Raw genomic sequence first — 13,902 nt, forward strand, 5'->3', positions numbered from 1 at the left:
CCTTGCAATTTGATTGGGTGAATATTGCATTTTGGTATTGAGCTCAGCAAGTATTATTCCCCAAGTTGTAGGTAGGATTTTATAGAGTCAATACGTGAGGAGGGGAAAGAGAATACTTTCTCACAGTGACAACAATGGGGAAATGTTTTTCTCCTGCATTTACACATCTTTTTAAAAAGGTGCTCATCAGAAACCAGTCTGTCAAAGGTAAGGGGCACTCCTCCAATAGCCTGTGTGGGGTTTCACAGAGACGGAAAACATTTCTTCCATTTTCGAGCACAAGTAGTAAAAAGTATGGATCCCACTCAAGCACCCTGAAAAAGCTGCTTTCTTCAGTCACATTCTAAAGTTGTAGCGACGTAAGAACAAGATTCTCGGGCTGTACGACACCTAACTCATTCCTCGTCCATTCCCCCCCCCCCGCCCTCAGCGAGGGTTCAGAGCCCCCAAGGCCACGGCTCACACACACACATTAATGCTGGATTCCAGAGGTTTAGAGCACCGCCTGGCTCCAGAAAGCAGAGGGCAGAAACTGGCGAGTATCATGCGAAGAGAAACTGCCCAACTGTAACTGATGTTCTAGCACGCCCACAGGCCTGGCAATGTAGAAATTGCTTTTACGCATGGGGTGACCGACGCAAACCCCATTCCTCGGCAATTTCCCCAGCCTCTGAGCTCACTTCCTCTTGCAGGCGGAGCGCCGGCCAGCCGGATTAAAAAAAAAGAGCAAAGCGTGCTTAGCGCATCTGGATATTAGGACCTTCATCATGGCCAGCAGCTACGTTAAGCCGAAGGAGAAAACCCTGCAAAACCTACGAGATACTGCTAGTCGCCTTCGGATTCACTCTATTCGGGCAACTTGCGCTTCGAATTCCGGGTAATCGAAGAGAAGGGATGCATTGCACTCTCTTTTCTGAGGGAGCTTGTGATATTCCCACCATTGTCCTACGCCGGGGATTGTATTTTCTTTTTTGTTTCTTACATCTCAATGTACTAATGGGGACGTTTCCTGGTACAGTATATTGCCATCCGCTCTAGGTTCGCTTGCGGGGAGGGGGCAATGAAGGTTTTATTGGGGTCCAGTCTCAGAAGGGCTAACTAGCGGCTTCCATCAATTGAGATGATGAAGCCAAGAAATGCTCTTAATTAGTTTGCAGAAATCCGTTAATTTGAATAGCTCTTTTCTAGGTCGGTTGATAGCTTTACTTGACGTTTATGAGCTACTGTACTCTCATTAACTAGTCTTCCTCAGCCTATGGGTGATCTTGTGAGGCCTATCAGTGTAGACTTTTTATTGCTTCTGGTGAACACAGAAGACACAGGGGTGTCTTTTAATTGAACATTATGCTCTGAATTGTAAATTCACTCTAATAGTAATTTTGTATCTCTCTGTGGGTAGCTCCTATTGAATTTTTGTCTCTCTGGCTTTTGACCTTGCAGACACCCAACATCATGTTGCAGTGCCGCAGAGATCATGTCTGTGTTGTTCTTTCATACAATGCGCTACAGGCCAAATGAACCAGGCCACCCCAGCAATGACCGCTTTGTGCTCTCTAAGGTGAGAGGAGTGCGAGGAATATGAGGGAGGTGGTCTTTGGAGGATGGGACGGGATTATAATGCCCAAGTAAGGCCACAGCTTATTTCTTCCTAGCTGAGAGTTCGACTCAGTTCTTTCTGCAGCACCACATCCCAGAGTAATCTTTTTAAAAACTAGAGAGATTACTATTTCATGGTTGTGATGGCTACTTTGTTTGCTCCTCACAGGGCCATGCTGCGCCTATACTCTATGCTGCATGGGCAGAAGCTGGTTTTATCAAGGAGCCTGAGCTGTTAAATTTGAGGAAAATAGACTCTGACCTGGAAGGTCACCCAACACCTGTAAGTACTCTTCTAAGAATAGTGCTGGGAATTTTGGGGAGTTTGGCAGGGGGGGAAATAACTTGACCTATCCAGTCAAAATAATACATACATACCTACCTACCTACATACATACATACATACATACATATAAATAGATAGATCTTAGATGGTGTAAATAGCTTTAAAAATTAGTTGTAGATCAGCTTTTTAGGATGTAACAATAGTACTGTTGCTTTTTTCATGAAGACATCTGGATCACTGATACACGAGCTTAGCCCATAAAATTGGCTTTGTTCTACTGTGCAAACTAATATTAAACATATGTATAACAAAACTGTGATTTTATGATAGAATTACAAACTGAAATATATTTTGTTGGAATACAAAGGCGCTAAAATGAGCTGTGTATTTATATATTTATATTGGAAAAGATCCAAATTGTGTTTCTGTACAGAAAGGATAGAGGACAAAGGACTAATCTCATAAAGACTGTTTTCAATGAAATACCCAACAGATTGTGTTGGTATTTATTCCATTTGTAAAACTCTTTCTTTTTGTTTAACAGAGACTGCCTTTTGTGGATGTGGCCACTGGTTCCTTGGGACAGGGTCTGGGAGCTGCTTGTGGAATGGCCTATACAGGGAAATACTTTGATAAAACAAGGTGAGAAATCTGGCAAAAATCTACATAATGAAGTCTGTTGCTTCTTTCACAAGAAAAGTTTATTGCCTCTTTTTTTTGTTTGCTCTATTGCAAAATCCACTGGATCAGAGAATGGCAAAGAATGTATGGTGAAAGAAACTTATTCTACATATGCATGCGCGCGCACACACACACACACACTTGTTGGGACTCTTGTGTCTTGCTGTCTTCTAGTTACCGAGTTTACTGCCTACTGGGTGATGGTGAATCCTCTGAGGGATCAGTATGGGAAGCCCTACAATTTGGGTCTCATTATCAATTGGATAATCTAGTGGCCATTATTGATGTGAACCGGCTGGGACAAAGTGAAGCAGCACCACTGGGCCATGATACAGATGTTTATCATAAGCGCTGTGAAGCCTTTGGGTAAGCATTGCTGGCTGTTTTTGTCCTAATTCTGGTAGGAAGCCTGCTGCCTTTTGCCCCAACCTTTTCCTCTTCTGCTAGATGGAATACCTGTGTTGTGGATGGTCATGATGTGGAGGAACTATGCCAGGCTTTATGGCAAGCAAGTCAACAGAAGGGGAAGCCCACCATGATTGTGGCCAAGACTTTCAAAGGACGGGGAATCCCAGGTGAAAGTAGTTTCTTGATCTTGGGAATGGGAAAGGGTAATAAGAGTCCTTGAATGTCACTTACTAATGTTCTCTGTTTTAGATGTGGAGAATGCTGACAATTGGCATGGAAAGCCCATTCCAAAAGACAAAGTGGAATCTGTTATCTCTACCATTCAGAGTCAAATCCAGACTAGAGATGTTTGTACTATCCAGCCACCTGCTCAAGATGTGCCACCAATCAATACCATGGATATCAAAATGCCTTCTTTACCTACCTATAATATAGGAGAAAAGGTACTGGGCTAAGCAGATTTACCTCTCAGTATCTGCAAGTACTCTAACTATTCTTTTTCTGTCCTTTTTGTGCCATGCATCTTTTTCAAAAGGTCTGTGTAACATGGATCTGATGCAGAGCACTCACAAATTTCAGATTTAAATTTTTTTTCTCCCTACACCCATAAGAAAGGACTAAAGGAGTAAAGCCTATGAGAATGTTCTATTCACCTTATTTATTTCTAGCATATGAATAACATGCATCTTCATTGTTAATTTGGACATGGAGCTGAAATGGACTTTTATTTTTTTGTCACATTCCATCTTCCTAACCTACCTCCTTTGAGGTTTCTTTCCTTTTGTCCTCATATCCAGTTTGATAGTTCCCCTTAACCCATAGAGAAACCCTGCAAAGGACCCACAATAGTATGTGAATTAAGTAAGCTTTATGCAAGACAATAAGCCTGTGCATGAGACTAAAAGGCAAATTCGTATATTGATTTGGAAAATGATAGCATATCTTAGATCAGGATTTGCATTCATTTTTAGAATAAGAACTACACTTAACCAGGGGCATGCACACAAAATTAGTTGGAATAAAATAGATGGGATCTGGATAAAAATGAGCTTTATTTAAACAAAAGTACTTTTTTATTTTCCATGTTTGCAATAATTTCCTGCCTTTAAGTAAAGATTAAAAGGGTCAGTGCAGGAGATTCTAGCGGCATATACAAAGTGTTTGAGGACTGCATGCAACTCTGACCTCAATTTAGACAATTTAGAAATACTATATAAATTTTAATGCAAATTTTAATCTCCTAGTACAGGAATTTAATAAAAAATGCCTGTATTCTAATATCAATCCTCCACTGCTTTTCATGCAGTGACTTGGAAGTTTTTCCTAGCTAAAAAAAGGAGTTTTTCCCAACTTGTGTCTAGGCATATAAGAAGAATGATGTTTATAGAAATGTAATATTTATCAAATGTGATTAGAATGCACTTTTGACTTGGTGGTAAATTAAATGACCTGCAATGAGATTTTTTTTTTTAGGTGGCTACCCGCAAAGCCTATGGTTTAGCCCTGGTAAAACTGGGAAAGACTAGCAAGCATGTGGTTGTTTTGGATGGTGACACTAAAAACTCCACTTTTGCTGAGCTTTTCAAAAAGGCCCATCCAGAACGCTATATAGAGTGTTTCATTGCTGAGCAGAACATGGTGAGTCTGAAAACATGCAATTGATTGGTGAATCTTGTGGCATGATCCGTTCCAATGACATTTTTGTGTGTGTGTATGTGCTCTAGGTGAGTGTCGCTCTGGGCTGTGCTGCTAGGAACCGCACCATTGCATTTGCCAGCACCTTTGCTGCCTTTTTCACTCGAGCATTTGACCATATCCGGATGGCTGCTATCTCCCAATCAAACATTAAGCTTTGTGGGTCACACAGTGGGGTTTCTATAGGTATGTACCACCTGATATCTAAACCCCTTTAATTACTCTAATTAGACTGAAAGTTTCTTGGTTCTCCAGCAGTGTGAGGAGTGAGAATCATTACAAATTGTTCTCCTTCCTGTTTATCATTACAGCAATCCTATACTGGATGACCCAAAGTCATCCAGTAAGCTTCTTGACTAAATGGGAATTTGAACATACCGTATTTTTCGAAGTATAAGAGGCACCTTTTTCCCTCAAAAAAGAGAGTGAAAATCTGGGTGCATCTTATTCACTGAATACAGCACTTTTTGCTTCCCGAAACCCTGCCCCCTTTGCAAAAGTGGCTATGCATAGCCTTTAGGAGGCTTCCAGGGTGCTCGTGGGGGCTGGGGAGGGCAAAAATGAGCAAAAAATGGGCTATTTTTTTGCTAATTTCTGCCCCCCTAGCCCCCAGGAGCACTCTACAAGCCTCCTAAAGGCTATGCATGCCTCTCTTTTTTGACGAAAAGGGGGCCGTTTTCGTGAAAAACGGGCCAATTTTGGGAGGTCTGCAGAGTGCAAAAACTTTTTTTTAAATTTGCCTCTTCAAAATCTTAGTGCATCTTATACTTTGGTGCGTCTTATACTCTGAAAAATATGGTCAATCTTTATAGTCTTCTTGACCAAGCTGGCACTTTTCTGCTTATTTGCATAGCCTGCAGTTGATCAAGATATTTAAAAACAGAACATTGTTATTAACTGAATATCAAGAGTATGATACAGCAAGGAATCCTGAGTTTTTCCCAGTTCATTTGGTTTTTCTTCCTTTCAATAATCTTGAACATACGTATTTGGGAATCAGCTGCTTGGACAGAATGCCAAATTGTGAAATAATGTTGGCTTTGGTAGTCCACATACAACATGCTAATCCTAGGAAAAATCTCTTCTTATATTTATGCTAGCTGTACACAAGAAGTGACAACTGGTTATTAGTAATAATTCAATTTAATTATATTTAAGGTTTAATGCTAATAGTCTAATAATGTATAGGGAAAGCATAAATTGTTTAGATGGAGTGCTTGCAGAGTATTTTGGGATTTCTGCTTTATTCTCTTTGCTGTTCATCTGCTCAGACTACCAAATGCCTGAACTCAGCTACATAGCTCTACCTTAAAGAGAGATTTTGATTTGTAAATGATGTGATTGGCCTTTTATAGTTTTCATAAAAGACCAAACTAAGCAATGATTTTATGCTAAATCTCAGTGGCCTAATATTGGCAGATATGGCTGGGGTATTCATCCTCTCAAATGCATGGTAGTGCTTGAATGCATTCTTTTCTGTGACATGGCAAGAAATTTATTCAACTGCTTCTTCATCCTAGGAGAGGATGGGCCCTCTCAGATGGCTTTAGAAGATCTAGCCATGTTCAGAACTATTCCAGGTTGTACTGTATTTTATCCAAGTGATGCAGTCTCCACTGAGTATGCTGTTTCTTTGGCAGCAAACACCAAGGTAAGTGGGTAAAGGATATTATCTCAGGTATGGGCCTTGGCCTATCAAGATTGAGGTATTACCATTAAATTAGGGAAGTAAATTGTGGTGTGCTGGAGTAAGAAGTCAGAATTTGCAATAAAGCTTCTTGCTTATAGCATTTTCTTTTACCCTGGCCCTCATTTTCTTGCAGGCTATTTCATTTGTTTATTTCAAGCTGTTTTACACCATTTGAAAACAGATCTAAGCATTTTACAAAAGTTAAATTCATAATAATATATCAAGGTAATAGCAGAGACATATTAAAACATTCAACAAATACATCCATATATCAAAAAACAAAACTTATAACAATTGTAAAACCTTGTTAAGCATTAACTACATACATTCTAGAAACATACTTTACAGAATCTCTTAAATGGCCAGAATTTCACAAGCTGATTAAGGCTGTAGCAACATTTCCAAATCAATGTACCTTCTTACTGGTTGGCATCCTAATGTTTTTGTCAAGTTTATTTTTTATTTGAGATTATAATTAAAAATATATATTTTGTGAATAGTTCCTTGGGGTATTCTGTATATTTCCAGTGTGGTATCTTTCATTCTTTACTTGAAATATATATCCTTCTAGGATAACATTGCCCTAAAAAGTGGTTAAGATATTTTGCATAAATCTAGCATGTTTTATATTGCTGTGTTTTAAAGATAACATTTTAATACAATTATTTAAAATCACTCTGAGTTCTATAATGTTTAATTTTGGTAAGATCTCTGTTTCTTCTTCTGAGTATTCATATTCTTCCATATTGCTCCTTAGGGAATATGCTTCATTCGTACCAGTCGTCCAGAAACTCCAATCCTTTATTCTCAGGAAGAAAAGTTTGAGGTTGGCCATGCCAAGGTAAAGGATTTGAACACATGCTTTCTGGTTCTATTTCAGTTTTCAAAGATCCAAAGAAAGAACTCTGGTATTAGGCAATTTGGTCTATAATGGTAGGCAAACATTTAGTGTTCCCTTGAATAGTGTCCTTTACCATGAACTAAAATATGCTGAGTAAGAATTATGGCATCCAAATTTTTTTTTTCTAAGCAGGTAGCTTGGCTTCACATAAAATACAGAACACAGTCTTAAATTATTTAGAAATGCTATGAAATAATCAAAGATTATTATACACAGAAGAGCAATCCTATTTCTAAAGCTAAACCTTTAATATAGACCAGTGATGGCGCTATGGCACGCGTGGTTCACCCACAGGTGGCACGCGGAGCCATTTGTCAGGGCACGTGAGGTTCACCCTTTTTTAAAGCCATTTTTCGCTCTCCCCAGGCTCCAGAGCATTTATAGGAGCCTGGGGAGGGCAAAAAGAGCCCCCCGCCCCCCAAAGGCCCTCCAGAGGCTTCATGAGCTTCCCTGAAGCCTCCGGAGCACAAAAAACCGGCCCTACGGGCAAACCGGAAGTTCGGGAACAGACTTCCGGTTTGCTCGGAGGTTCGTTTTGACTGCTCCGGAGGCTTTAGGGAAACGTCCTGAAGGTCCCTCAAGCCTTCGGAGTGCTCAAAACGACTCTCCGAGCAAACCGAAAGTCACTTCCGGTTTGCTTGGAGGGTCATTTTGACTGCTCCAGAGGCTTCAGGGAAGCGTCCTGAAGGTCCCTCAAGCCTCCGGAAGGCTTCCGGGGGGTGGGGGAGGCTGTTTTCACCCTCCCCAGGCTCCTATAAAGCCTCTGGAGCCTGGGGAGGGCAAAAAAAGCAGGCAAAAAATGGGGTCACGCCTGTAGTGCGTGCATGTGCACTGGGGGGGGTGTTACGCATTGCATTATGGGTGTGGCACGCCCGCACACTCCCCCCCTGCACTCCCCCCACTTATGGCACGCGAGCCAAAAAAGCTTCGCCATCGCTGATATAGACCATCCTTGCCTGCCTGCCTGACCAATCAAAAGAGAATATAGAAGTTATTGCATCAAGTACTGTAGTCTACCATTAGATGGCAGAAGACTGATACTATTCTGACAATAACAATTTTTACTTATTCTACCATCTACATAGGCTTTCAACAAATAAGTGAGTTGAGTTCCTGCTTTTCCTAGCTGTAGAGAGGAGTCCCTGAATTTGGATTAAGATTTAGTTCAAACAAAGGAATATTAAAGAGACTGAATCCAGTTAGCAACTGTTTAAAGGAAGGCAGTTGTCTTGGGTGAAAAAAGTTGATTTTTCAATATTTTCCATTATTACTACATTTTTAAAATCATCTTGGTGGCTTAGGGCAAGTTGTTCTCCATGTACAATGCACTTTCTCATAATTGTTTCGAATTTGATCTTAAGAAAACAATTTCTTTTTGAATTGGATAATAGTCCTTTTCAGGGGTTTCAATATTGCTGTATCTCTGCACTAGAAATAGACAAACCACCTACTTAGTGGATCAGTTGTGAACCATCAGTCCTCTTTAGTAACCTTTGATAATATGGATAATTCTTGGTAATGGTGTTTCCAAGCAAGTGCATAAGGGAAGATACATGTCAACTGTGAAGTTCTGCCTGTTCTGATATTTTCTTCATACTTGCTTAAAATACACTAGTCCTCAGATCCCGCTTCATTTATTCTGTATGATTTTAGTTTAGCATGTTAGTGGGCTAGGCACCTTGTACAAATGCTTATATCTATTGATTACTTTTTATAGGTTGTCCGTATAAGTGATGCTGACAGAGTAGTTGTTATTGGAGCAGGTGTCACACTTCATGAAGCCCTTTCAGCTGCTGATGAACTAGCCAAACAAGGTAACGGACATTGGAGCTTTGGAGATTATAAATCCAATTGTATGTCGACTTGATCAGCAATTTTAATAGAATTCTTTCTTTCATTCTTCTCATTAGTATTTTTCTTTTTTCTAGGGATCTATATCCGGGTAATTGATCCATTTACAATCAAACCTTTGGATGCTGATACCATCATTACCAATGCCAGAGCCACTGGGGGACATATCATTACAGTTGAGGATCATTATAAAGAAGTTAAGTAGTTTACTAAAAACATTTTTTTCAGACATTCTTGGGAGAAATTGGATATGGCTAAAAATGCACTTGCCCAGTTCCCCTATATTATTAACTTTTTTTATGAACTAGTTTTGCTTCTGCAATTGCCAAGATTGATTATATGTTGATGCTATCACTTTTTCATGTGCTGCTCAATAGTTTAAAAACACCTATTGCTGTGCTTTCTAGAGAAACTTATACATTAGGAGGACAACCTAATATGGCCTATGAATGATTGCCTGATGGCCATTCAGTTTCTGTTAAAACAAGTGTGGCAGCCTGTTTACATATGTGGGCTATCTGTGATGCTAGTTGGTGGGTCAGGGGCCATATATCCTTTTCCTCATGTTGAGGTCCCCAGTGCAATATGTTTCCCTGCATCTCACCAAATAGGTGGTCAACAGGCTCTTATAAATGTGATATCACACTTTTCAACTTTAGCAATATATATTTCTCTTATATCATATACAATAGAGGGCTACAATCAAAACATCAATTCAGCAGCCTGCTTATCAGCCATTTTTCATATGCCTAAAGTGTCACTAAATACAAGAGCTCACCACACATTATTTCTTCCCACCAAATGGTTGATTAGGAAGCTGTCAAAAGTGAGACAGTAATCGGAATGGGACAACTTGCCGCAGGACAATTCAACATGGGAGAACTCAAGAGAGGGACAAGTAGAATTGCAGCTCATCCCAGCCTTGAGGACTACTAACTTGAGAAAGGTCAAACCTAAAGTAAAACAAGACCTGCTGCAATTCAGTTGTGCTCTCTTGAGTTCTCCCACCTTGAATTGTCTCGTGGCAAGTCAGCCGGGGCAAGATGGTTGGGGCAAGTCGGCCACAGTAAGTTGTCCTAGACTGATGGTAGTATATCAGTGGTGGGTTTCAAATTTTTGGGGAACCTACTCTGTGGGTGTGGCCTCCTTTGTGGGAGTGGCTTGCCGGCCATGTGACCTGGTGGGAATGGCTTGGCAGTCATGTGACCAGGTGGGCATGGCTAACTTGGAAAATGTGGTGAAACTCACTTAACGATGCTCTTGCTTAACAACCAAAATTTTGGGCTCAATTGTGGTCATAAGTTCTTTTTCTTTCTTTCATCTCTCTCTCCCACTTTCTTTCTTTTTTTCTTTTTCTTTCTCTCTCTCTCTCTGGCTCTTTGTCTCTCTCTCCCTCCCTCCCTCTCTGTCTCCCTCTGTCATTTTCTCTGGGTGTCTATCTGTCTGTCTCTCTCTCTGTATCTCTGTCTCTCTCTCTCCTCCTTCCCCCATCTCTGTCACTCTGTGTGTGTGTGTGTCTGTCTGTCTGTCTCTATCTCTCCCTCTGTCTCTCTCCCCTCCCTTCCTCTCTCTCTGTCACTCTGTGTATGTGGGTGTGTCTGTCTCTCACTCATTCACTTAATCACTCACTCTGTGCGTGTCTCTCTCTGTCTGTCTATCTTTCTCTCCCTCCCTCCCCCTCTCTGTCTGTGTGTGTGTGTGTGTGTCTGTCAGTCTCTCTCTGATTCCCTCCCTCACTCCCTCTCTCTGTTCCTCTCTCTGTCTGTCTGTCTCACTCACACACACACACACACACTGTGGTCACCTTGTTGAGTGTTCCAATCACATTTGAAACACTCAACAACTGGCCTGCATTTATGGTATTTTGCAGCATTCTGCAGTCATAGGACCAAAATATATGATTAAAAGCATATATTTTGGTCCTATGACTGCAGAATGCTGCAAAATACCATAAATGCAGGCCAGTTGTTGAGTGTTTCAAATGTGATTGGAACACTCAACAAGGTGACCACAGTGTGTGTCTGTGTGTGAGTGAGACAGACAGACAGAGAGAGGAACAGAGAGAGGGAGTGAGAGAGGGAATCAGAGAGAGACTGACAGAGTCTGACAGAATCAGAGAGGTACTTTTAACTACCTGGCAGCGGCGTTTTTCCTTGGGGGGCTCCTCAGAACATCCCAAGACTTCGGAGGGAAGCTTACAGCCCGGAGCAGGAGCAAAGCCCCTTTTCCAACTGGCCTTTCCTCGCTTGGAGGGCTTCGGAGGGAGCTTCTGCAGAAGCCCGGGTGAGTGACAACAAGTTCCCACCGTTACGAAGTCTCGGAGGCTTTAATTTTCTGAGCTGTGCACGCGCGCCTGTTTTCCACGGCGTGGAGCAGCGGCGAGATTCTGCGTGGCCGGCAATGACTCCAGATGCCATCCGGGAAGACGAGGAACGCGAGGGGGGACCGTTGACGGCCTCCGGAATCATCGCTCGCCGCGCAGAGCTTCGCTGCTGCTCCACGCCTTGGAAAACAGGCGCGCGCGCACAGCTCAGAAAATTACAGCCTCCGAGACTTCGTAACAGCGGGAACTTGTCACTCGCCCGGGCTTCTTCAGAAGCTTCCCTCCGAAGCCTTCCGAGGGAGGAAGGGCCAGTTGGGAAAGGGGCTTTGCTCCTGCTCCGAGCTGTAATTGCGCCTATGTTTTCCACGGAGTGGGGCCGCGGCCAGAAGACAAGGAACATGAGGTAGCGCAGCTGTGGCGGCGGGGAGTCAGCCCCGATGCAAAAAATGCCAAGGGGGCGGGGCAGGAAATTACTTCCGGGTTCATTCTCCAACCGGATCGCGCGATCCGGTGCGATCCGGCAGAAACCCACCACTGTAGTATATATTGGATAAATAATACTTGTAGACTATACTGGAGCCTTTTGGATTTTAGAAAGGCTGTAATTTTTCCTTCTTGTGATTTAATATGAAACTATAGATCTCTTTAACATATGAATTATCTGAACCCTATTAAGTCCTGTTGGGTTTGATTAATTGGCATTCATGCTGCTTAAGCTTGTAGTTTTCTCCTATAGAAAGAAGCAGAATCTCAACTACTCTATAAAAGAAGCTAGTGTACTGTATTTGTATGCTTTTATTTGTTGATAGTCAGAAACCAAGGCGATGCATGGGTAAAAGAGCTTCTATACAGTGGAAAGAAAAATAGATGCTTTTCTTTGAACTGTCAGCACCAAACAAGAAAATAAGCACATCTTTACAAACTCCCTAAGTTTTAATATTTCTTGATGACCCTGTTTCTCTGAATTTCTCTGAATGAGAAAGACAAAAGGTAGATGTTTAACTGCTGCTAAAATATGCAAACCTATTTCTTGATGAGTTTAATTGATAAAGGGAAGTGCATATGTAACTTTGTAACTTGGAATTACATAGAAAGTACATGTACTTTGTAACTCAAACTTTCATATGAAGCTATTAAAGGGAGCAGATTGCACCAAACATGCTCTGAGTGAAAATCTCCACTTATGTCCATCCCTTTTTCCTTCTCCCTATAGGTGGTATTGGTGAAGCTGTGGCTGCAGCTGTCTCTGGAGAACCAGGTATTTTAGTCCAGAGTCTAGCTGTGTCAGGTGTGCCTCGGAGTGGAAAACCTGCTGAGCTCTTAGATCTCTTTGGGATCAGTGCAAAACACATAATAACAGCTGTGAAGAGCACCTTTGCCAATTGATTTAACAGGGATGAAGGAAAGAAAGGTTATGAAATTATGAAAATGGATTCTAAAGAGCAGGGTGACAACTGTTTGGTTCTCTAGGTAGTCAACCAAAAGTAACCCCTTATGATTCCAAAACATGCATTGTGTAACTTTTAATTTTTTAACAATTGCAATTAATATTAATTTCCTGGGTTTTGGACAAGATTTTGAGTGCAAATAAGCTTAAATTGTTTTGTAACACAGTTCTCATCCTATCAGTATGTCATTCCTTCTAATTTTTATCTAATTGCACATTAATTGGATCTAACTATAGACGAGTAATGCTCATCTTATTGGAGTTTATGGTTACCTTTTCCTGTGCTTGATTCCTATCCTACTTGACTTTTTCTTCTTTGGCCTGGCATTCCAAAATTGAGTTGGGTAGATTTTTCATGGGCTATTTCCTGTCTGAAAGAGTTAATGCATAATTAGTTTTTAATTTAACAAAAATGCAAGTACCTCTTATGGGAATGTGATCATCTACATTCTTCAAATATATATTACTAATGATACTGTCTTAAGATGTCTGATGTAATTATTAAGTATGGAGTGGTTCCAAGGAGATGAAGACGCAGCTCAGAGTCCATTCTTACTCTCTCAACCCAACCTACCTCACAAGTTGTTGGGAAAATGGAAACAGGAAGCTGCTTATATGCTGCTGTGAGTTCCTGAAGGAAAGGAGGATATAAGCTTAACAAATAAGAGACTTAAATGTGACCAAGATAACCTTTCTGTATTACATGTGCTTTTACTGCCATCAAACAAATCAATAAACAATTTCTTTCTTGTTGATGATTTGTGTATTCATATTGGAAATACTGGTGTGAAGTGTTTGTGTAAAATATGTGTAAAATATGTGAAATAGTGTGCAATAGTCTTTAAGATTGAGTAAGATTTTACATGCAAAATTATTACTTTTTTATTTTTCTCTTCTCCCTAATAGGAGCCTCATATGCAGTGCAACTTTCTAAAATCTTTAGAATTTGTTCTAAAACAAATATATACATTGTTTCCATTTGCCTTTTCGAAGGAATGATGCATAGTGGGAAATATACAAAGCA

General features: G+C 40.9%; 1 protein-coding gene across 1 annotated transcript; it reads left to right on the forward strand.

Annotated features, from left to right (window-relative positions):
- Positions 1-682: 682 nt before the first annotated feature.
- TKTL1 (transketolase like 1) lies at positions 683-13,633 on the forward strand. Its single transcript, XM_081969019.1, has 14 exons — positions 683-877; positions 1,441-1,558; positions 1,766-1,879; positions 2,427-2,524; positions 2,738-2,929; positions 3,011-3,138; positions 3,221-3,414; positions 4,445-4,609; positions 4,696-4,852; positions 6,187-6,317; positions 7,114-7,197; positions 8,975-9,071; positions 9,186-9,305; positions 12,645-13,633. Exons 1-14 carry the CDS (start codon positions 768-770, stop codon positions 12,815-12,817), a joined length of 1,881 nt encoding a protein of 626 aa, XP_081825145.1. The 5' UTR covers positions 683-767; the 3' UTR covers positions 12,818-13,633.
- Positions 13,634-13,902: the final 269 nt, after the last annotated feature.

Source organism: Natrix helvetica, assembly GCF_964273705.1.
Source record: "Natrix helvetica genome assembly, chromosome: 1".
Taxonomy (NCBI): domain Eukaryota; kingdom Metazoa; phylum Chordata; class Lepidosauria; order Squamata; family Natricidae; genus Natrix; species Natrix helvetica.

Excerpts from the sequence above, each read along its gene's own strand:
- TKTL1 (XM_081969019.1), top strand. The coding sequence starts at position 768 with ATGGCCAGCAGCTACGTTAAGCCGAAGGAGAAAACCCTGCAAAACCTA. Across the intron at positions 7,198-8,974 it reads TTGAGGTTGGCCATGCCAAG|GTTGTCCGTATAAGTGATGC; the intron begins GTAAAGGATTTG and ends TACTTTTTATAG. Across the intron at positions 9,072-9,185 it reads TGATGAACTAGCCAAACAAG|GGATCTATATCCGGGTAATT; the intron begins GTAACGGACATT and ends TCTTTTTTCTAG.